Here is a 23,962-nt window from a genome sequence, read left to right on the forward strand (position 1 = left end):
AAATCGCTAGGAAGTCCTTCCATGACTGAAATGAAGGCAAAATTAATCTCGATGGATTTATAACTGGAGTGCTTCTGACAATAAAGCCGCCACCAAGGATGGTAGCAAGAGAATAAATAAACAAGACCTCTCTGCAATAGCATAATGATCAAACTGGCCGGGTGTCATGAAAAACATGCCGTTTCTCGATTCAAAAACCAGAAATTTGATAAGATAGCTTTTAGCCAAAAGTTATAAAAACACAAATACATAACCGCTTCAGATAAGCTATTGCCGCCAGTCCTCTAGGAAAGCTTTTGCGTAGGCCGCTGCCGTTGAAGCGGCATATAATTGCCACCTCTTATCTTTGTGGCTGTCAGAATAATCACAAATACCTTTAATAATCACGCAAGGCAGCGTATCCCAAGCCCCCGCCCCCTCCATCTCGAAAGCAATTATACCTTCACTACGTGCAATACGGTCACGGTCTTCCCCCGACTTCATAACCTTATCTCCAGAGCCAAATTTCCCAAAGTGCACCGCCGGAAACATATTCCATTGATTGCCAGTTGCATCCCTTTGCCGCTTGCGGGCTACAGAATTTGCAATATCGCACTTTAGATCTTTGCAGCTTGCAGAGCGGGCTTCATTACAAACCATACCAGTCAAGTCACCTGAGTTGCCAATACATATGCTGCAGGACAATGGAGGGTGATGCTGGTGTCTATATGTCGACTCAAAAAGGATATCTTCCTCGACACCAGGATTCTTCATACCGAGCACGTCACTTAATGTGTCAAGATATGCATTCGCTCGTTCTCGTAGTCTCCCGCGAGCATTAAGACCTTTGAGCTTGGCCAGGTACCCAAGAATCTCCACCGGCAGCTTCCTAGCGCTCTCTGACACGCTGTTTTTGATCAAGCAGCCATCTGGGTATTGCCTCGCGAAGTCATAGCGAACTAGTCCATCGCTAATGACAACATCGCCGAGCAACAACTCTGTCCCATCCTGAGAAAATGGGACTCCTCCGCATATCCCTACCACTAGTGCCAGTGATATTCTAGGGAAAGTCGACCTGCAGCAAGTAGCTACGGTCGCGGAGTAGGTTGTCCCCATGCCGGGCATATGGACTAATACGACACCATGGCGGCCAATAACTCCAAATGTATACGTGTTTGTATCTCCCTCGGAACGATTGTACACGCCAGTCCATTGCCCATCAAACAGAGTCTCAATAGCATCGGCTTCAAGGGTCAAGGCGCATAGAATTGCTATATCGATTTGCTGAGGTTGAGAAGGAAACGGACTCTGCTGAAGTAACTCCGACCTTCCTACTTCCGGTGTCTCATGGGCAGTAGTATGCTGGTCCCGTTGTTCTGGTATTTTGTCGCCCTGTGGCTCATCCGACCTCTCAGATGTTTCGTGTCTACTACTGTTTTGAATCGGAAAGCTAAGGGGAAGATAGTGTTCCGATTGGGTGTCGATGATCTCCATTCCATCATCTGAACCGATGTCGGGTGCTGGACCAACCCAAAGGAGCGAGTGTGTTTCTGGTATAGACCATAGTGGATGGGCTGCGAGAAGTAGCACTTTCAGATATGTCAAAGACGTCTTTTGCACGCTTGCCATCAATTTGCTCAGTTGGGTAGGCCACGACGTTGTGCTCTCAGCTCGTTCCCCGAGAACAGTAACCGTCATAATGATGATCAAACTTGGGAACATCTGGAATATTCTCTCGAGTATTCTGAACCAGTCTTCGCATGTTGAAGCGTCTGCAAATAGTTGTACCATATCGGCTAGGAAACATATCGGGTTATCAACTGAAGCCTTTCGCAAAGCCTGGAGCGCGATCTGCCGCAGCAGTTCTCGTTCATCAGATCCATCAAAGAAGTCCGCTGAACTCGGAGATGGCAAAGTGGCGACTGTTGGTTCCAGGCTGTCAAGATACCCCCAAACTTCTACAGCAAATCTCTCAAGACGATTGACTGACTCGTAGCCGCCTTGGATCATCAGCAACGATGGCTCGTCTGACCTCGCCCAGTCGTGAAGCTTCTGGTTCTTCCATATATCCTCGGTATAGATATCTTCCGCCAACAACTCGCAGACATCCTGAAAATCTAAGCATTCTTGCTTTATACAAACAGGGTCCAGTATCACTGGCGGGACGCCGCATAAGGCCGGGATGCCCCATAGACATGACGATATAGTGTATGGCGAGCATGACGATGGCGTCATTTCCCCAGCAATCGCTCCTTAGGGAGGTGAGTAAAAAGGGAACTGCAGAGGATCACAGATCACATACCGGATAGACATTCGTGCAGCTGTTCGAGCTCAGTACGATAGTTCTGGTAAATCTGCCGAGGCATGAATATGCCAGAACTGGCAGACTCATAGTCTTTCTCTAACACCTTTGCTGGAATTTCCAGCTGTCGTTGCACTTCATGGAAGAGTCTGCGCAACTTCGTATCCATTCTTAGGTTTCGTTCAACTTGAAATTTCGTGACAGGCTGGTTGGGTGAGAAGACTGACACGCCATCATTTGGAAATCAGGGTGTGGAATTTTCAGCTCGAAGCTGCTGCATGGCGTTGGCTATCTTGCACTGTGATTCAATTGGATATCTCCACGGCTTAGTCAACCGCCTCATTTCACGTGAAGCATCCTACCAATCAATCAACGTGACAAGCGATCATAATTTTCTGTTTCTTTCAACCTACCCCGCTTATCTGAACTACAATCGCGAACACTATACCAAGCTTACAACCTCCTTCAACTAATTAGCACAGTTGAATCTCAGCTTCTTACTACAGACGACTCCTACAAGAGCATCAAGCTAACGACATGACCCAAATACTGCCTCTAGTTGGACAACGGAGTTTCTTACAAGTGGAGCAACTTGGTTCTCCCTTTGGTGCTCACCGTAATGACCACATGCCTTATGGAAACAACACGCATCTAGACTCATCCTACCCAATTTCAGCTGTCGTTTCTAGTTATATTACACCAAGCGCCAGTGATGCCTTACAGTCAAAGTCGCGTCGTCTCATTTCATCAACCAATGACGATCATTCAGGAGAGAACAGCGGTGATGAATCTAATTCAGCTTGGAGGGACAGACCTAAAGTCTCAAGTGCATCAACATTCACACCATTCATTCCGACGCAACCTCGTAAACAGAAAGTTTCAGCTTCACTCACCAAGCCAATCAAGAGACACAATCGCGGGAGCATGCCATCAGATGTTGGGTCTCGCATCGGCGTTAAAGAACATTATTCGTCTGTTTCTAGGAACATGCAAATGAGCCCTCCAACGGTCGATGATCCGGAAGTCGGTCAAACAACGTTACAGATAATTAATGAAGCACTACAAATTATCAGAGATGGCACGAGGAGCCCCGACAAGCTCAGTAAAAGACTTCAGCTTTACCAGGCTGCCCGGTCACACTCAGCCTCCCCGTTTGCTATCAGACAACAGAAACAGAAGCTGTCAGGTATTTCTTTGGCTATGAAGCACTATACTATCTCGCGAGATCATACGAGAGGTGAGGACGCCTGCCGATCTGATCTATTTGCAAGCTTTGGAAGAACCTTTCAGAAACGGCCCGAACCTCAAGGGGAACATACGGATTTGTTTCATGCTGATAAAAGCCCTGTCACATCAGTCGGTGTACTTCCCTCATTGCTGACGTCTTGTGCTAATTGTGAATGCAGTTCGGTGGCGGCCGCATGAAGTTAGCAAACCCTGCTGATTCTGAGCGTATCCTTCTTAACTTTAATTCTTTCCTATTGGAGCAACTAGGAATTGACAGATAACATGTCAGGCCGTTACGACTGTGTTAAGTAGCTTATGAACCTGAGGACAAACTACACTATAAGACACAATACCTATCTTGCCGCGCTTTTTAGTATATTAAGAAATTAATTAATTAGTAGTTTTACTATTAATTTATTAACAAATATATACTTAGACTTTATAAGTAATAGTTAAAGCAATTTATAGTTATATAGTAAATAGGTTAATTTATCTATAGACACTATAGTTATCGTCTAATAAGCTACTTTACTATAACGTTTTCTCTGCTATCTACTGACAATCTACCCCCTCTCCCTTCTATCTCCAGCTCTCTACACTAATGGTTATCGGCACTGCGGAATGTCTGAAGTCAAACAATGCAGAGCAGGCCTAGCTGTCACAAGAATTGGCTGGTTAATAGCCGCTTATGCGACATAGTTGACAGTAAGTTGTCCGTTCTTGACGTCGTTGCCAGGATCGACAGGAATGCTACCGCACTTGGAACATCCATGCTGTCTAAGCTGGTCGAGGAATGTGACAGACTGCTCCTTGGTAAAAGTTCGACTGCCGATGCCCTGGTAGAAAGCACACAGGTTTCCAAATGCAAAGGGAATGCAAGCAATATGGTCACCGTTACCAAAATTGCCCTCCTCGCCAGCAGCAACAGCATCACGAACGTCCTTCAGGTCTCCATTAGGTGTGTGTCCGATGCCTCCAACTCCACAAGTGGAGCTGCCACGGCAGTTAATACCCAGGCGTCTGACAAGGAGATTGTCGCCACGCTTCTCGTAGGCTGCAGGGATTTCAGGGGCATCGCGTTTGGCAGGGAGCTTCTCGCTGACCGCCATGTCGTTGCGTTTCTTGTAGACAGCCGGGCTTTGACGCGTGTCGCGGCTGGTAGGATTGATGACGACGTTAACGGTCAGCTGGCCGTTAGCAACGTTGTTGCCGGGGTCAGTTGGGACGCTACCGCAAAGCTTGCAGCCATGGTCGACGATCTGCTGAAGGAACGTCTGGGTCTGGGCAAGCGAAAAGCTGCGGTCTCCAATGTTCTGATAAAACGCACAAATGGCTGGGTGGTTGCCGATGTTGTTGATGTCAACGCAGCTGACATGCTCGCCATTTCTGAAGGTCTTGTTGGGGTCGATGGCCCTGACCTGGGCAATGAGCTGGCCGAGAGCACCTTTGTTGCCACTGCAAAGGCCACTGCCTCGACAGTTGATGCCTAAAGCATCCGAGAAGCCAACAGTAGCAGCGAGGGCAAGAAGGGAGCTTTTAAACATCATGATGAAGTTCTTGGAAGTTGAAGAAGCCTGGAGTGGATTGTTGATAGTGTAAAAGGAATCTGAGTGTAAAGTGTGATGAGTTGTGATGAAGATGCTGGGAGGGAATGGCGGGAATTTGCTGGCTTTTATCTTCCAAATCTCGCACTCCCGTCAAAGCGAGAACATATAGTATAATTTCTGAGAAGCCGAAGCGGCCGAAAGATGCCATATCGGGCGTTTGACCCTGTTCTGATCAACTGATGATGAATCAGCATTTACTTACCCCAAGCAACTCTGTTGACGTTAAAGATGTATAAGATGTAATATTCAACGTAATGAAATTTGGCGGATCGTGTTTTAAGTGGTAGATACACCCTACTCTGACCAGGGCTGAGACAAGGCTTTCGCCTTGACCATTTACTCCAGCTGTCAGCGGGGATGCTATCTGAATTGCTTTTCACCAGTTTTGGCTACCATGCGGCTATTGTTTTACACAGAGTCATTATAGAGTTCTAGGTATATTATAAAGAAAAGGAGGCAATTATACTTAGTAATTTAAATTCATGGCTTTAAAATATAGTAAGTACAATCTTATATAAAAAGCACTTAGCTATAAGCCTTAACTGCAATGATAGATAATAAGCATTTAAGAAAGCTTATATTAAAGCTAACCATTATACCTAAACGCTATCTCCTTATAGAATGTAATGCGGAGTGTTATTAGAATTAGCACTCTTGCTTTAGGTATACTAAACGGCGGTAAATCTGTCAGCGGGGGTACATAGAGTGTCAAAGCGGACTGTCGATCTCTCAGCGGGATCAACACACACTCAAGACACTTGTCAGCGGGATCTACATATGAGCCGTGTTGTCATCGGGGACTGCACTCGGGCATTTTCTCCGAGACAATAAACGTCATATATGGCATCTGAAGTTAAGCAATCAGCTAGGAACCCGCTCGCCCTAGCCCTTGTGACCCTGGCCAATTGCTTTTCAGCCAAGCGACGGCCCGTCATGACCAAACCACAACTGCCGAGCTCCGCGGCTGACGTGAGGCTCGTAACTACAAACCAACCAGGCTGCGATGTTGTATACACAGCAAGTCTGGGTGATTCGTAAGAGTCACTGCCTTGAAGGATTTTCTTTTACGTCTTACTTCTCGGAAATTGGGCTTATCGTCCGACAAGGCCCGCACAATGTAGCCCACGAGTACACAATGACTGTTCTGTTGCTGGGCAGGGCAGCTTTGGATCCTATCAAGGTGTTGTTTTGACATTGTTCGCGCCAGTTGTGAAAGATGCGGCAATGGGTTTGGTGGCATTGGCCCGGTCAGAATTGGTGAATCACATAAAGAAGCTTTCTTAGCAGCTGCCATAGCTGTCTCCGTGGTACCCGGGCCGCATGAAGTCAGGACCATCTACACGAGCGATGTAGACGGCGCCATCGCCGGACCAGAGCCTCCCGGTAAGATTATCCTCGATTCCAGTAGTGTAGGCGTTGGAACGGCCAAGAAAGCTGTCACCGCCATCATGAAAGCTTGGTGTGATATAGACGTCGATGCTCCGGTTTGGACAAGTAGTTTAAAATTTTCTGTTTCTCGCTCAGTATGACACGATCATCATTTAGCACACCTAAGTAGGTCTCAGCTTCTTTTTCATAACAGATAAGCGCCCCCTCCCCACGTTATGCCAATTTCATCTAGCGCCTGCGCCTTGCGCCTTACTAAGTTTTACGCCCTACTACGCCCTACTACGCCTGCAAAGATCTCTCTTTCAGGCCCAATAATAATGGGACATTTACCAGGGTATAGAAACCAATAATGAATAATGATCTGAAGTGCCGACCGACTCCGTGGCTAATTCCTGGACACAAGATTAGACTTTGGGACCAGATACTTCTTGTCAAGGTGCCGAGGCTATAGCCAAGTCATACCCCGCCATGTCTAATCAGTAAAAGCAACCAACCCCTCATCATACAGCGTATTCTACTCTCATATTCCTTCTCTTTACTCAACCGCTATCATGAAACAAGGGAATTTCTTAAGAAAGGCACTCCAGCAAGCTGATGGACCGAGCATGGGACTCTGGCAGATGGTGCCTGGCGCCAATGTGTCTCGTGCCCTCGCCCGCGTGCCAGGCGTCGACTGGGTGGTGATCGATTGCGAGCACGGTAATGTCGATGGTGAGTTCCGGTCCATGTCTAACAACTACTCGCCGAAAACTGAAAATGTGGAATTAGACAGCGCTATGCATGACGCAGTCCCTGCTGTTGCTGCAGCTGGTGCGTCTCCTATAGTAAGAATTCCCGGTATGGAGTCATGGATGATCAAGAGTAAGATAACCAAACCTTGAGTGGCAACGAATAATCTGCTCACAAACAACAGGAGCTTTAGACTCGGGCGCGCATGGAGTGAGTGTCAGTGGCATCCATATTGACTGCTTACTAACTAGATGCTTAAGATCCTCGTACCTTTGCTTCGCACCGCGCAGGAAGCCAGAGAAATCGTCAAAGCGGCCAAGTTTCCTCCACAAGGCACGCGTGGATTTGGCTCTCCTTACGCGATGGAGCGCTTCAGCCCCATGCCGACGATGACGGAGTATCTCCAGCAGGCAAATAGCAGTCTTCTTACTATAGTCCAGATCGAAACCCAAGAGGCCCTCGATAACTTGGAGGAAATCGCAGGTGTCGATGGCGTCGATGTCCTATTCGTGGGACCATTCGACTTAGGTATGTTGTACAGCACTGCAAGTACTTCCGAGCTCAGCATTAATTGTTCACATGCAGGCAATAACATCGGTCATCCTATCATCCAAGGCGTCGTCAAACCAGAGTTGAGAGAAGCGGTTGGGCGTGTGCTCGAGGTTAGCCACAAGTTCGGCAAGAAATGTGGAATCTACAGTACATCTGGCAAACAAGCGAGGCAATATGCAGAGGCTGGGTTCGACATGATCCATGTGGCAACTGACTTTACATCATTGCAGTTTATCATGACGCAGGAGGTGAATATTGCTAGAGGAATAGAGGGTACTCAGAAAGGCGGTAGCTATTAGAGTCGGCGATTGATGTAGACGAAAAGATTCCAGCTCTCTCAGCTAATCATCTTAGTCTGAGCTGCAGCTAATTTCACACTATCACTATTCAGGGCACCGTCAAACTAGCGTGGATAATCAACCTCCACATTCGGATGAAACAATCCCCACTGCGTTCGTCCCTTGCTCCCAGTGTTTTCGAAGTCCCGGTGTTTTATTTTCCTCCTTCACATGCGTACACACTGCTCTATAGGGAACATGGCATCACAACAAGAACATTGCCAGAACCACTCACAGCTCACCCCGACCTACAACTATGGCCCTGGAGACTGGAGGTCTCTCCAACTTGGCGCTGAAACGGAACTTGCTCAAGACGGTGAAATGCACTGGTATGGAGGATCCCAGCTGCCCGTTCAGACGCATGAGAATCTCTCGGACGACTTACTGCCTGTTCTGGATGGCGACTCCGGATTTTGTTTCCATCAGACACCGTTGGTAGAACCCACCTTGTACTGCCTTGACCTGCCTACCGACAGTGAGGTGGATGACATGTGTACTTCGAATCTAGGGTCATTAAGTCATCAAGAGATGCAAAATCGTACCGATGTCTTTGCTTCTCACTGTCTGCAACAGACCTTGAGTACCTCCTGGCTGGACGATCAGGAACTCTGCCCGACGGATACATCAACAAATCTACCCGCCAATCCCATTCCCATCAACATAAACTCGACTCTCCCACGCCGACGAAGCCGCTACGAGCTCCGTAACACACAGAACTGTGGACGAGGCATTCAACTTCCTGTATATGATGCGAACGAGCAAATCTCCGACCCTCTGCAGAGATGGAGAAACAGTCCTCCTGGAACCGAATCCGCATCCTGGTCAGCCATTTATGACGCGCTGCAAGAAAACCCATTGAGTCATAGCATGCAGGCTCCTCTCACCAGAGTACCATCATCGAGTCCAAGCGTATCCAGTTGGCAAAGCCAGTCTTCAGGCTCGATCGTTTCTTCTTCGCAGTCATCTCGATCGTTCCAAAATCGAAACCGGAGACGCATAGCAAAGAGGAGGAACGACGTCGCTGGTGCTAATAAGAAGCCCCGGATCTTCCATTGCACGTTTTGTTGCGATTCCTTTGCTAAGAAGCATGACTGGACAAGGCATGAGAAGACGCTGCATCTTGACTGCGATCAGTGGATCTGTGCACCGTTTGGTGGTGCAGTGGTATCGTCCGCGACTGGGAGGAGTACATGCGCATACTGCAACATTCTTGACCCTACAGAGCATCACCTCAACTCTCATAACCACAGCGCATGCCACAATGGCCAGCAGCCTCACATTTTCAGGCGCAAGGATAATCTGATTCAGCACCTCCGTGGATTCCACCAACTAGAGACGCTCCCTATCCTGGACGACTGGAGAACACCACCACCTCCGATTTCCTCCCGCTGCGGATTCTGCGATCTACGTTTAAACTCGTGGCAGGATCGCGCGGACCACCTCGCACAGCACTTTCGTCAGGGCAAAACAATGGCTGAATGGAAGGGTGATCACAACTTTGAGCCTTGGATCGCAGCGCAGGTCCGGAATGCCCTTCCGCCATACCTACTTGCCAACGAGGCCATGACCATGGTTCCGTTCTCCGCCACGGATCCAACGGTGCCGGATCATCTCGCACAGATAGAGGAGAGAAATGGCAAGCTTGTTCCGGATCTGGAACGGGAGCAGGTCGATCCTGGGTTTGAGTTGACACCTGACTCGTATACCAAGTTTCTGGCGTGGCATTTGGGCCGTTTCGCTCAGCGGTCATTTGCGAGTGGTGTCGTTCCGACTGATGAGATGTTTCAGGGCGAGGCGAGAAGGCTGGTGTACGGGAGTGATGATAATTGGGAGCAGACTATAGCTGATAACGAGCAGTGGATCGCCACTTTTCGAAGACAGCATTTATCCAAGGAGTAGCACGTTATGTTTCGAAAGTGTCTGGGTCGCTATCTAAGATATCATATCATCACATCATCGCTATACCATTTAATTTCCTTATCGTGAATCAAACCGAAGGCTTCGCTTCATCATCTGGACCAAGTCAACTCGAGTGAACCCGTAGTGTTCTAGACTAAGCTCCACATCTCGCGTTGTCATGCAAGCTAAACTAGTCAGGCGCATTATTGCTCCACAACGCAGCGCCGTAGGGCGCCAACCGCATGAGCCGACATTCCACGAGCCCACGACAAGCACCGAGACCGCAGATAAGCCAGTAACTCAACCCTTTGAAGTCTTTTGACGACGATTACTTAAACTGACTTCAAGATGCAATCTGTGTCTCTTAAACCATAGGACTATACGATATGGGTCATTCAACAGCAACGACGCTGGACTCCCCTAGCGGGAGTCATGTCAAGATTGGACTCATGCGTGAAAGGCGAGCTACAGCTACCAAGATACGGCCCGGGACTGCAGCCATGTCTGACAGTGACATGTTCAAATTACCTGTAAGTATCGAAGCTTCGTCGTGATTGCGATGGGATTCATCAGGATATAGTCTACTGGAAAACCTTTAGCCCGGAGATGGGACAGTATGTTATCCCGATCCTTGGCTTGAGACCGAATGTTGACAGCTTCAAGCACACTTCAGTAGCGAGAGCAACCGTCCGCCTTGTATTCTCAAACAAGCCGCCGGGTACATCAACACACCCGGCCTCATCTCCCTTGGGGGCGGATTACCTTCTAGCGAATACTTTCCCATCTCTGAGATCGCCATACGTATACCTGACGTCTCTCAGAAGCAGGATCCACTGGACTCGCCTGCTAGCACCGCCCAGATAGCTCGCATTGGCAAATACGATACCGCGAGCGGCATCTCGGACTACGACATATCTATTGCCTTCAACTATGGTCAGGCAACTGGATCCCCACAGATGATGCGCTGGGTGACAGAGCACGTTGAACTTGTCTACAATCCGCTTTATGCAGATTGGGCTGTATGTCTGACAGTCGGAAGTACGGGGGCTCTGGAGCAGACAGTTCGTATGCTCTGCGACAGGTCCAGGAATGATTCTATCCTCACAGAAGAGTATACCTTTGCAACTGCCATGGAGACCTTTGTTCCACAGGGCATAAAGGCCTTTGGAGTCAAGATGGACGAGGAGGGTCTACTACCTAGTCACATGGACCACGTTCTGGAAACCTGGGATGAAGAGGCTCGAGGCGCTCGGAAGCCGCATCTTCTTTATACTGTACCATCAGGGCAGAATCCCACCGGTGCGACGCAAAGCCTCGAGCGGCGACGTGAGATCTACAGTGTCTGCCAAAAGCACAACATTTTCATCATCGAAGACGAGCCCTACTATTTCATCCAAATGAAACCCTATACAGGACGGGGGACTGACGTCGCGGAGAGTGAGACTGTTGATGACTTCCTGTCCAGTCTTGTCCCATCGTACCTCAGTATGGACGTTGATGGCAGGGTTCTTCGAATGGACTCATTCTCCAAGGTTTTGGTTCCCGGTTCGAGAATGGGTTGGATAACGGCTAGCAAGGAGGTCATACAGAAGTATCTCTGTCACGCTGAAGTGGCAAATCAGGGACCCAGTGGTATATCGCAGCTGATCGTCTGGAAACTAGTGGATGAGACGTGGGGCCATGAGGGTTACATCAACTGGCTTATTGACCTGAAGACGAACTACACCAGGAGACGCAACGCCTTACTCGCAGCTTGTGAAGATTACCTACCCACTGACATCGTATCGTGGACGCCTCCGGCCGCGGGCATGTTTGTAAGTTGCCTAGGTGATATTCTTTCCTGTGTGTTCTGACTTTGTGTAATAGCTATGGCTGAAACTGGATCATACTAAACATCCAGACTACCGGCATCGTAGCCTGGGTGATATCGAGGAGGAAATCTTCCAGCATAGTATTAAGCAGGGAGTTCTGTTTGCTCGGGGCTCGTGGTTCAGAGCCGAGGCGCACAAGGAAGTGAATGAGTTGTTTCTGCGGGTCACGTTTGCGAGCGCTGCTGAGGAGGAAATGTGTGCGGCTGTTCAGCGCCTTAGCGTAGCGATTAAAAAGTCATTTCGTATAAAATCATAGACTCCTGGGCATAATAGCAAATAGAGAATATAAGTCACAAGCCTTGACTTTTCGGCCGATGTGTGTTTAGAGCAGTGGACGTTCAGCACGTCATCGATTCTTCCTTGCATCAGTGCTTATTCCTAGGTTTCCGGAAGAGACAGTGACTTCGACCAGTAGAAAACTGCAGAGCTTCTAAGGATAAAAAAGGTATTTATAAAGAAAGGAAATTACTTTATAGTAAGGAAGACTGGCGATGGAACATTAACAAATATGTAAGTAGCATTAAGTACTGTAGGGTGAGTAGTTTTTTAATTAGAGGACTTGATAGAAGCGGGGCTGCTAAAGTTCCTGGCAAATCACCTGATTAATGTCATGGTATAGCGGCCCTGCTGGGTGGTCTTGACAAATGGTTCGTTGGAACGAAGGAATGATATCACGAGAGTTTCTACATTTCGCACCGTCATCCGATTAAAGCCAATAAAAGAGTCATATACCAATTACTTGATCCTTTTACAAACCCAATTTATTATTCTCGCTTCAGTCTGGCCAGTCTCCTCTTCAAGACCCTGGTGCGGCTAAAGGATCGCAATCCCTGCAAGGCAGAATCGACGTTTCCGTTTTGGTAAGTGATTCAATTAGGTTAGCGATTCGATCAAATCCCTGTCCATTCGATCATGACAGCGGCAGTTGGTCGTGGCTTATTCTTCTCAGCCCTATCCTTATGACGACCTTGGGAACAAAAGAGCCAAGATGGACAGGCTGCCTCTTCCAAGTCCTGTGTACTTATAGCCCACTGCCTACAACTGCATTATACCATCACATCAAAGTATCAACAATTCTTCTTATTCCCTTTCTCAATGGCAAGCTCAGAAGACCCTGTTCCTCCATACCGCGGCGCCCCTTTCCCAACGAAATGGCGCCGAAACCACCCACGGTCAAAGAATGGATGTCTTACGTGTCGCACTAAACGCAAGAAGTGCGATGAAATCAAGCCAGTCTGCTCATCGTGCACTCGAACTGGACAAGAATGTGTTTGGCCCACCCAAGAGAACACTTCTCAAAGAGCTATTCCAGAAGACGGCAATGCCAATGAGCCACTCGGAGTCTCTGACCCTTCAACGGACTCAGCAGCCTTGCAGTACACGTCCCGTTCACCTTCTCCTCAGGCTGCCCCGACCTACGGCAATCTAGCTAATATAAGTGATAACTCGCGTCCGCTTTATCAACAGTACCTAGATGTCACAGCTGAAATGCTGACTCGAGGGCCCTGCCTGGATGGAAATCCCTTCATTCACTATCTTCTCCCATTGGCTGCAACTGATACGCTGGTTCTTGATTGTATCCTAGCTATTGGAGGAGCCCATCTGACTGTCAATGACACGACTTCTACTATCCAGAGAGCTCGAGCTTTGGAAGTTGCGACTCGTGGTCATTATGCAACTGTACTAGCAGGATTACAGAAGCTTCTGTCTTATGAAACGGGTCAGATCACCCTCCCGGATGAACTTACCGGTCCACCTACCCCAATCCGTATCCTGCTGATTTTATTACTCCTCTGCGTATACGATGTAAGACCCTTTCACGTAACAACGTCATTGGACTGGTTACTGACACTACCAGCATGTTCAAGGCCATTCTCGAGGCTCCATGTATCATCATCTCAAAGCTTGTGGACAGTACATCAATATCCTCACATCTGAGCCCACGCCACCTGATGAATTGAAATGCCTGAAAGGATTTATCCTGGAGCTCTATGCTTATCATGCGATCAAAATCACCATCACGCCTCGTAGCTTTCTATCTGACGAGGTAGTGGAAATTGACCCATCGGTTTATTCATTGGACATACTAAAAGAGTACAAATCCAGAGGATTTCTGCTCGGATTCGGGCAGGGTCTGTGGGAGATGGTCCCGGAGATCTCTCAGATTGTCGAAGCTCGTCGGGAAGAAGAGAAGAGAGGCGTCATAGCCACTACCGCTTTTCAGGAGCAGTACAATTCACTTTTAACGCGACTAGAAGGCTACAATGCATTTGAAGAAGACACGAACGGTCTTTGCTCACGCGAAGAACAGGATGCAGCTGTGGTGATATATCAGAATGGTCTCATCGTATATCTGCAGTCAGCCTTTCACCCGGACATGCTTACGGATCCGAACCTCGCCGCGGAACTCGAAAATCGAGTCGGGCGGACCATGTCAGCCTTTTATTCATTGTTTGTTAGCGAGTCACCATATCGTCGAATGCTCCTCTGGCCGGGCACTATCATGGCCTCAGTCGCATGGCATCAGGAGCATATCCGCGTGTTCCGTGCTGGATTCTTGGCCAGAGCTTCACGTACCCCTGGTGCTGTCAAGATGGGGGCAAAGATAGTTGAACTTCTTTGGAGTGATCCTGATCCTCGAGCCTTCGGTCCAAGAGGTGTGGCTTATATAATGACCAAGCATGATATTAGCTTGAGTTTATGCTGAGGAAATGTTGTATGAAATACATTATATATGTATGATATGCTGGCATATCAAATTAGGTAGTCTAGGGTATTAAAGGTTGCAGTAAAGTTCTAGGCAATTCTGCCTATCTACGGGCTTTGACACGATCAGTCACGTGCCGATGTCTTCAGAAGCCAAGTGTATAATTGCTTCGAATATGGGTTCGCCATTAGGTACTGCATTAATTTCTCGAGCTCTGAATTTGGTATACTAAAATATCCTTAATCTTACAGAGCATCGCCTGAGCTTTTATAACCATACCAGCTGCCATGATGGTTAAGAGTCAAACTTTTATTGGGGTTGAGGAGAACATATCCACATCCACTTGGCGCCATGATCTTATAGTCGTTGGCAATAGCTGGGAAAGATCCGCATCATGTCATCATCATCTCGGTGGCCACTCTACCATGGGCCTGCACATAAGTACAAATCACAAATTGGAGCAATACTCTGGGGTGCCCGCCGTAAAATCAATGTCTGTGATGAATTAAGAAACAACACCATTTAACTATATAGGCTATTGTCATATCATTTCGATCACCTCGCCAGTCGGCGGAGCTCAATATCACTTGCTGAATCCGTGCTGTTAGTGTGCTCACTGACCCTTACCCTTGGAGCACTCTCCCTTCCCACTATTTCGGTATTGTTCTTGATGGGCTTGAAGACCCAACGACCCCATTTCTTGCGAATCACATCCTTTATAACGCCCCGGCTAGTCGTGAAAAAGATCAAAGCGTTCCAGAGACCCTGCAACGGCATAACGGCCGCTATGGCAACTTGGTATGAGTATGGAACATCACGGTTAAGTAGACTATGGATACGTGTGATGCTCGCTGGTACCCACGTCACAAGGACGCTCAGTGTAAACATGAAGGTTGTGAATAGGTAAGCCCGTTTGATTGGGTCTTTGAGCCAAAACTTGGATTTGGTTCTACTGGGGGTTGATGATGAAGATTGTTGCTTTTGGCTAGGAGGAATTGGCTCCACGGTCGTGGCATTGGGAGTTGACTTTTGCGCATCAGACATGGCAGTAGCGGATGGATGTTCGAGTACTTGTACGTCAGTGTCGGTGTTTGTTTCTGTTACCTTTTGTTGGTCAGCTGGACTGTTTTTGCCATTTCAGACAAGGGGGTACCCATACTGTTTGAGGATCGGTTACTGTGGTCTGAATGCGCGAGTTCAAGATACCTCGAGCCTTATTTCTTGCGCGAAAGAGGCGAAAGCCGACCGCCGTGTTCAAAACGATTGACGTCGCGATGCAGATCCATACAAAGAGGTATGAGGTGAAGAGTCGTATGCTGACCCAAGACTCTCGAATCCAGCACCAGGTCTAGTTCGTCATCAGTTTGTTGCTGGAACTAGTTTCGGTTCCCGACTTACAGTTGTCGCTCCATAGACAGGACCACGCGCTGGAGTCGAGATGAAAAACAGTGTAAACCCTGATATGAATGGTCCCCCAAAGCAAATCAGAGAATACAGCCACTTGTTGAACGTATGCGGATTCGATTGGAAGAAGACAATCCTGAAGGTATTCACTGACATACCGAGAGACCACCAGGCATCAGACTGCATGAATCTTTATGGCATGTTAGTACATATGCAGAGGGGCTTCCAGAACATGAATATTACTTGCATGTGTACCAGGAAGCTTTGCGCCCTGCAAAGTGCCGAGTCCTCACCACGAGCCAATCCGTCGCGTGAAATAACAGTCCCAATGCTAGCGCCCAAATTCGCGATGCTCGCAAACACAATAAACGTATTCCGAGGATTGCGCAGCCTCGGTATGCTTCCGTACGTCACGAAAATAAGCACTACAGCCACGAGGCTGATTGACGAAAAGACCCTCTCCAGCAGCGCCAGCAGCTCTAGCTGAGAGTCGGAGAACATCTCGGTCGCTTCTCGTGCGATTGATTGACTGGCATTTGGGCGGTGGTTGAAAGCGACAGTGACCGAGGTCAGCGGTGAGCGGAGAAGGTTTGAGATGGAAGCTGAGAAGATGGGGCTGTCTAGGTTTCAGTATTTCAACGGTGCGAATCCTGGTGGCTTGAAAATTTGCCTGGGCTTGGTCGGAAGCCGAAAGATCAGCACGTTTGGGAGATAGCTCCAAGGCTATCTATTGGCTCTGCGTGAAGCCACGATGGCCATTCCGCCAGTGCTGACCAGGCTAGACTGCTTGTTATCTTGTCTAACCTCATTAGGCATGTCGTATTCTTGAAGTGCGCCCAACTCGCCGTGATACCTACGACGCACGAGTCAAGCCTGCATGCAATTTAACAGCTGTTTCTATTGCGACCTGGCTTGGATATGAAATTCTTATAGAAACTGTAGTATAGATACAATTGTCATGGTATATTGATAAGGCACGGACTTCACTATCTCTGTACTAGAGGAAACAGGCTGCTATCAATAAGGTTTGTAAACAAAGCACTGACATTAATATTCGTGAGTCTCAGAAAACGTTTCATACGCTGATGGAAGGAGAACATCCAATTGTCGCGTTCGATCTGGACCATACACATCTGCCTTCTAATATCGCGGAAGAATGATTAGTTCAGTTCATACATACTCGAGGTTCGCATAACTGACCTTTTCTGGCTTGGCATCTGGCGTCGGCATAAAGACAGCCTTGCCGTCATTTCCAAAGTACGCAAGATCCTATCGTTGTGTCAGATCTCACCGATGCAGTTGAGTTAATAATAAACTCCTTACCTTGTCAAACGCTAACTGATTCTTCTTGGCAAATGTGATCCAATTCTCACTAAAGGGTGCGCGAGTCACTTCAAGACACCGGAAGTGCCAGATCTTCCACTGGCCATCTTGCTTCAGAAAGTCCAAAGCATAGTGGCACCAGACCCAGTGAGTCCAGACTCTCTTGCCATCGACGTTCTTATCTTCAGGCTCGTAGAGAAATTCTGGCATAGTTCCCACGTTCTTGGGGTCAGCTAGGCCGCTTTCAACTCCAGCCATCAACCAAAACCCCTTTGCAGTTTCACCATCGCCTGCAACTTCGATCAATGGGGTGGTAGTTTCGTGTAGGATCAGCTTTCCAGGTGGTGACGGTCGGCCGCTATGGTAGGCCATAATGCTGTCGTAGTCGGTGTACACTCCGACATTGGTGTACTGGGCGTGGACTCCAGGGGTACCACGCTTGACCCACAGAGCCTTGATCTGTTCGTCTTGGAACACATTGTGAAGATGCATATACTTGCTGAACACGTTCTCTACCTCTCCTCGATCGTAGGCCTGGGAATATTAATGAGTGGATTCGGAGAGTATGCCCGTGTTTCTTACTCGTTGTGCTAGCTTCTCCACGGCCGCAAGTCTCGCCTCGAGGGTGGAACCAGAATCGTGTGAAGCCATTGACAATTTTCAGAAAGGTTCGCAGTAGTTTGAAAAGAGGTTCGTGGCAATACTAATGCTTATCTCTTCATTGACAACGACAGATGTCATGGGCTTGACTTAATATAGCTACCTCCATAACCATACCGGGGACTGTACTCCTTCCCGAGCCGAGAGGCCATGTCAGACGCTGACCTGTCGTTAAAAGATCTGAAGTTACCCCGGATTATGCACGTCGTCTACGAAGAGCCACAATGGATCATCATACCCCGCGTTCTTAAGAATTTAAGCACTTCGGTTGTTTTGTCGGCTCCACTTTCCCGGGCCGTTCTTCGGTTCGGATCCGTCGTATTCAGTGATTCGACAGCCGTTTAAATGATCATTCTCGGTTCCAGCAAATCGGCCTTCATGAGAACCAGCCTCGGGCATAAGTAAGTGAGAGACGATCTTCCCCGCATTCTAGGATCGGGTTGTCCACATACTTCCGCCTATCAGGCTACACCAGGCTTGCATATATACTGCGTGATCGAGAGATGCCAGGTCAAGTTATGAAAGATCCCCGGAGACCTCTTCTTGGGATTCAAAGCTCTCTATCGCTGACATCTTCTTTCATCTGTCATATCAGGGACCAACATGTCCGCCAAGAATGAATACGCGGAGCATACGGAGGAACCAGCTAAGAGTTCAAATGCGCCATCGGGACACGCAGAGGGAAATGCGCTTCTCGTAGACGCCCATGGGAATATCAGACGGCTTCCAGTTCCTTCGAGTAACCCCAATGACCCTCTTAACTGGAAGCCTTGGCAGAAATGGGCAGTGATTGGGACATGTTGCTGGTTTTGTAAGTAACTCATACGACCTTCCGGATATCTCGATGGCCAGACTAACATTCTGATAGCTATCATGGGCTTGGCATTGATTGGTGGCCTAGGACCAATCTTGGGCATCTTCTTCCAGCTCTATGGTCCACAGGGATATGGGCCATCTCAAATTGCATTTCTCCTTACTCTGCCATCTCTTTGTGTTGGCCTCGGTAAGTTAACATCAACCTTTACGAAAATGAGTAGCTGACCTTGAAAAGGCAACTTCATCATCCTGCCCGTGGCGCTGGCATATGGCCGACGTCCAGTCTTCCTAGTCTCGACTATTATCCTTCTCGTTGCAACGATAGGCTCAGCGGCTCAAAACAGCTACAATGGCCACCTGGCAAGTCGTGTCATGCAAGGCCTTGCCACCGGTGCTTCCGAGTCGCTGCTGCCGCTGATGCTTACCGAAGTTACCTTTCTTCATGAGCGCGGGCGCGTGTTTGGCTTATACTGGACGGTTCAGAATGTACTCAGCAGCACGATGGGTTTGACCAGCAGCTATGAAGCTGCAGCTCTTGGCTGGCGATGGTACTACTGGGTGTTCGCTATACTAGTCGGCGTGGGGCTGGTACTAGCCTGTCTGTTTGGATTCGAAACTCGCTTCCAGAGACCAGTTGTCAGTCTCGATGGAAGAGCTGTGCTGACAGATGACTTTGGGGTCACGCATGTCGTTCCGGATAGCGAGGCTCAGGAGTATCTCGAGCGTCATGGCATCGAAGACCAGCGCGGCGACGAGGCTGACGTGCCGTTGAAGACTTATGCTCAGATGCTAAAGCCATGGGGCAATTCCCACAAGACTCCAGGACAGATCATGTTGCTGTCATTGCTGCGTATGGCGCAGAGCATGACTTCTCCCGCTATTCTCTTCACGGTCCTTGCCAGCTCAATCACTCTCGCCTGCGTGGTTGACGTCTCACTAACCTACGATGCCGTTCTCCAGCAATATGGATGGAATCCAAAGGACATTGGTCTCATCAATCTTGGTGGCATCATTGGTGGGTTGCTGGGTGCTGCTTACTGCACCTTGCTAGGCGAGCCTTTTATCATATGGATGGCCAAACGGAATCACGGTATCCACAAGCCGGAACACAGACTAATTGTTTTGATGCCTGTGGCCATCCTCGGGTTTTCGATGCTTATCCTCTATGGGTTCATGGCAACAGCAGCATTTGAAGGAGGTGGTTCGTACTGGGGGATCCTGGTTAGTTGGACTCTCTTCCAGGTGACATTTACCAGTGTGCTTATTGTCACAACTACTTTCGCTGCTGAGGCTAGTCCCAAACACCCAGGACCAGCTCTTGTTATGGTCATTGGAACTAAGAATATTGTGTCATTTGGAGTCGCATACGGACTAACAGACATGGTGCAACATGGAGGTTACACGTGGACCTTTGGGGTACTGGCTGGCATCTTTGGGGCAATTTTCGTCCTTGGAATTCCTATCTACATGCTTAACCCGAAATGGAGGAGATATGTTACAAGGGCTGAGGAGAAGAAGGGCATTACTACCACAGATTAAGGTTAATCAATGTACTTCTTACTGCCTAATTAGGTAGTAAGCGGCACTTCTATTGTGGCTTTAGCCGCCGCCGGCCTGCTCATGTCAACGCCGCCAAGACTACAACCATGATGAAAATGAGGAATGAAGTAAAACAGGGCGAGTGGTGAGCTACATCTGGTGTTCAAAGAAAGCTTTCTTAAATTTCCCATATGTACGAGTCCATCTTATCAAGCCAAAGTTAAAAGGTAATAATGAAGGCTCTTTACACGTTGCGTAATTACTCTGTACAAAGCCGACATCGAAAGATAAAATGGCAAACAGGGCAGGATACCAAAGACTGCATAGTAACCCACGGGATTCCGTTTTTCATGCCTCCATGATTCGCCGTTTTCGGTTTCTGGGATATGTATTAGTCCTCTTGATTAGCTTCGTTGAGTAAGTCCCAGTCAATATGCGGGCCTTTGAATTTGGACCGTCTCTCAATCCAGAGGAGGCAAACTATCGTGAAGAGACCAACAACTACTGGGGCATTACTGCAAGATCAAGGTTAGCTTTGTGCGTGGTGGATTCCAGCAAGGACTACTTACTAGTTCATAGACCCGGCAGTTGTAGGATTGGTCTGCGGAAGACAGAACACAACGCCAATAACAATCATAAACACAACCGAGTACAGATTGACTGCATAACCAAGTTTACCGAGGCTAAAGGCACGTCGTGGCAACTTATCGCGGCCTTGTGTAAGCAAGACTCCCTGAGGGATAACGTATGAAAGGTTCAGCATGAGGCATGTTGCATTGATAATTGAGTTGAAGGCCGTTGTGCTTGCGACGTAGATCAAACAGTAGAGAGCGCAAAAGGTGGCAGAAAGAAGCGTTGTTCTCCATGGAATACCACGCTTTGGATCGATATGCTGCCAGTATTCGGCCAACGGAAGTCCTTGCTGTAGACGCTCCTTAGCGATGACTTACTTCAAGAAATCTCGTACTTATATCGCGAGCAAAGGCCCAAGTAATACGGCTGCAGGTCACCCACTGACTTGGAATGCACGCTGGAAACTCGGTCAGAAGGTGTTACATAATACCAACATAGGGCACTTACTATAGTAAAGGAACGTCAGGTAAGCTTGCAGAGCAGTTGCAGCGGCTTTACTTCCAGTGGCCTGGTAAAAGACCTCGAAGCTTGGGAGAAAGGAACTCTGAACAGCGCTCAGGTCCTTGATAGAATAGAGCATAGCAACGGTCCATGGAATGACGATGACGATGCCCATAGGCATACTCATGTTCCTTGAACCTTGTTAGCGTTAAATCACAAGTCCAAGCCTCCATCAACTAACCGGACTTGGGGAAGCTTGCGACCCGGGCTGGGTAGCTCCTCGGCAATGTGTGTAACAACACCATTTGCGGCGAAGCAGTAGAGTACAGCAGCAATGTAGGGGAGCCAGCCTGTCCCAGTATCCCAGCCGTAGATGCCACGGTTTTCGAGTATAATTGTGCCCGGAGCGTAATCCTCGTCAGCCATGCCTAAGCATACTGTTAGTTATAGTTAGTAACGCGATAGCTCAAGGAATATAGTAAAGAGAGAGATCAAGAAGTACTTAAAGTTTATACTATTAAGAAAGTCATATTAAAGAAAGGTCTAAGAACTCTCTATCTATTCCTTCTTACTAAGCTGGCATACCACCCTTATATGATTTCCCCTTAAGAAAGCAGTGAGCGATATCAAATACAATCTGCGACCTGGCGTGTAGTTGGATGGCGTATCCCACTCTGTTTACTGTTTTCCAATGGTAATCAGCGGTCGGAAACAATACACCAGTATCTTCGGTGATTGGTGTGCACGCGGCCAAGCCCAGTACAGGACTACCAGGGCCACAGACAGCCTGATCCTGCTCGCCATTGAGCACCAACAGCCTTCCTTTGAATTTAGGTGCCGCGTACTCGATGGCATAGATACTGACGAACTGGCCAACACTGACTACATCTTTGCGTTGAAAGAAAAGGTTTGCGACCTTGTTCTCATAATCAACCTGCTTCTTGGATCCAAAGAACGAGTTGGTACGACCGACCTGACTCGATGTCGTTAGATAACCAACGGGCAAGGAGCCAAACCGTGCAGGATCAACTGCTTGCGCTGGAAGCGGGGCGGCCAGGGCCACGCCAAGTATGTCTTGCTGGAAGTTTTTCGAGAAGCCAGTGAGTATAAATTCGTCAAAGGCCGTGGGTTCAGCACCTGCAATGCCCGCGCCGAGCTGCGAACCGTATGGATTGCCGATGAAAATCAGATGCTCATAGGCTTGAGGAAGCTGCCCGGTTGTTCCTGCTCGGATATGCTTAGCAAGAGCTATGTAAAGTGCAATCCTGTGATAGGTAATTAGTACAAGATATAAAGGTTGGGTGGGAGGAAGAAAAACCATCACGTACTCGTACGGTGCCTGAACCAAAAGGACTGGATCAGGATGTGAAGACTTTCCCGTCCCGAGTCGATCAATAGTCAGTGTGGGATACCCTTTTCTGTTGGCATATTCTGTCCATGAGTATCGGTCCGGCTTGTATGGGTCAGAAAACTCTGGGCTTCTGAGGGCATCCCAACCACTTCGATCTGCCGTAATGCTTCCAAAGAATACCTGTAGCTTGCCATTGTTATCGTTATGCACTGATGGCTCGCAGTAAGTACCGGCAAGAGTCTGACATCCGCCAACTTCGATCACTGGCGCGACATGGTAAAACTTCACAAGAGAATCTAAGCTTGAAGTCAGGTCGATACCAGTGATATTTCGGTTATGGGCTGAAGCAGTAATCTCGAAAGAAACCTGCCGGCACTGTTGCTTATTGTTCTGGTTGGTGGCGGTATGACCTGCTGCAGCTAGCCAAGACCAATAAATAATTGTAAGCATAACTAGATGCATTTTAGCCGTTGCTGGAAAGTTGAAATTGAAAATATTGGGTAATGTTATAGGAGTACTGGAGTTAAAACCTTGGGACCTTGAGATCTATATTACGGGGGCATTTATATATACCATGTATTTTCGGTCATTGTCGGAAGACACATACGTACGTGCACTCTAATGGCAACTGCCGTTTTGCGCGAACTTTTAGAAATTAGAGTTCAGACTAAGACTCTCAGGTCACCAGATACAAGAATTACCGCAGACCAAAGCAGCCACAACTGTACCCTTACCAATAGCGCAGCGTAGTTCTCAGCTCTGTGCAGCTCGTGAAACAGTCGAGCTACCTTGACACGGACGATGGCCAGGGTTGAATCACACATGCTTTGGACATTGATCGTTATAATGTCTAAGCATAATGGGGACTCGATGGGCCCCAAGCTTACCAGCTGCTGAGCAGGTCGAGATTATCATAATCTATTAAGTAAATAATAAATCTGCAGTTAGTAAAGCAGGCTATAATCCTAGCTTTTATATAATAAGCTTAACTTTAGATTTTTTATTTTTTATTATTTAAAAATATATAAAAATATTACATATTTTATAATTAATATAATTTTTAATTAAAGTTAAGTTAGCTTTTATATATATAATTATTTATAATATAAAATATATAGCCTTTAATATATATATAAATAAATTAAGTATTTTAAAAAATATTTTAATAATTTTATAGCTTTATTATAGCTAATAT

General features: G+C 47.8%; 7 protein-coding genes across 7 annotated transcripts; 3 read left to right on the forward strand and 4 right to left on the reverse strand.

The window, feature by feature from the left end:
• Positions 1–267: 267 nt before the first annotated feature.
• On the reverse strand, positions 268–2,450 carry FTJAE_12125 (pfs domain protein; the record flags this gene model as incomplete). Its single annotated transcript, XM_037345141.1, has 2 exons — positions 268–2,096; positions 2,282–2,450. 2 exons carry the CDS (start codon positions 2,448–2,450, stop codon positions 268–270), a joined length of 1,998 nt encoding a protein of 665 aa, XP_037200831.1.
• A 1,744-nt stretch (positions 2,451–4,194) lies between these two features.
• FTJAE_12126 (TOX4) lies at positions 4,195–5,055 on the reverse strand (the record flags this gene model as incomplete). Its single annotated transcript, XM_037345142.1, has 1 exon — positions 4,195–5,055. One exon carries the CDS (start codon positions 5,053–5,055, stop codon positions 4,195–4,197), a length of 861 nt encoding a protein of 286 aa, XP_037200832.1.
• Positions 5,056–7,055: 2,000 nt separating this feature from the next.
• Positions 7,056–10,022, forward strand: FTJAE_12127 (2 4-dihydroxyhept-2-ene-1 7-dioic acid aldolase; the record flags this gene model as incomplete). The annotated part of the gene is made up of 5 exons (XM_037345143.1): positions 7,056–7,365; positions 7,418–7,443; positions 7,494–7,761; positions 7,819–8,058; positions 8,317–10,022. 5 exons carry the CDS (start codon positions 7,056–7,058, stop codon positions 10,020–10,022), a joined length of 2,550 nt encoding a protein of 849 aa, XP_037200833.1.
• A 386-nt stretch (positions 10,023–10,408) lies between these two features.
• Positions 10,409–14,600, forward strand: FTJAE_12128 (aromatic amino acid aminotransferase I; the record flags this gene model as incomplete). The annotated part of the gene is made up of 8 exons (XM_037345144.1): positions 10,409–10,552; positions 10,622–10,636; positions 10,679–11,836; positions 11,889–12,088; positions 12,370–12,403; positions 12,673–12,753; positions 12,959–13,699; positions 13,752–14,600. 8 exons carry the CDS (start codon positions 10,409–10,411, stop codon positions 14,598–14,600), a joined length of 3,222 nt encoding a protein of 1,073 aa, XP_037200834.1.
• Positions 14,601–15,155: 555 nt separating this feature from the next.
• On the reverse strand, positions 15,156–17,978 carry FTJAE_12129 (uncharacterized protein; the record flags this gene model as incomplete). The annotated part of the gene is made up of 8 exons (XM_037345145.1): positions 15,156–15,704; positions 15,760–15,948; positions 15,999–16,057; positions 16,163–16,184; positions 16,248–16,620; positions 17,185–17,273; positions 17,328–17,861; positions 17,910–17,978. 8 exons carry the CDS (start codon positions 17,976–17,978, stop codon positions 15,156–15,158), a joined length of 1,884 nt encoding a protein of 627 aa, XP_037200835.1.
• A 612-nt stretch (positions 17,979–18,590) lies between these two features.
• FTJAE_12130 (HOL1) lies at positions 18,591–20,342 on the forward strand (the record flags this gene model as incomplete). The annotated part of the gene is made up of 3 exons (XM_037345147.1): positions 18,591–18,798; positions 18,856–18,990; positions 19,039–20,342. The coding sequence occupies 3 exons, from the start codon at positions 18,591–18,593 to the stop codon at positions 20,340–20,342; spliced, it is 1,647 nt and encodes a 548-aa protein (XP_037200836.1).
• A 391-nt stretch (positions 20,343–20,733) lies between these two features.
• Positions 20,734–23,229, reverse strand: FTJAE_12131 (HNM1-choline permease; the record flags this gene model as incomplete). Its single annotated transcript, XM_037345148.1, has 7 exons — positions 20,734–20,857; positions 20,912–21,287; positions 21,361–21,372; positions 21,423–21,607; positions 21,658–21,853; positions 22,002–22,681; positions 22,745–23,229. 7 exons carry the CDS (start codon positions 23,227–23,229, stop codon positions 20,734–20,736), a joined length of 2,058 nt encoding a protein of 685 aa, XP_037200837.1.
• Positions 23,230–23,962: the final 733 nt, after the last annotated feature.

The sequence above is a fragment of the Fusarium tjaetaba genome, assembly GCF_013396195.1.
Source record: "Fusarium tjaetaba strain NRRL 66243 chromosome Unknown NRRL66243_c0000318, whole genome shotgun sequence".
Taxonomy (NCBI): Eukaryota; Fungi; Ascomycota; class Sordariomycetes; order Hypocreales; family Nectriaceae; genus Fusarium; species Fusarium tjaetaba.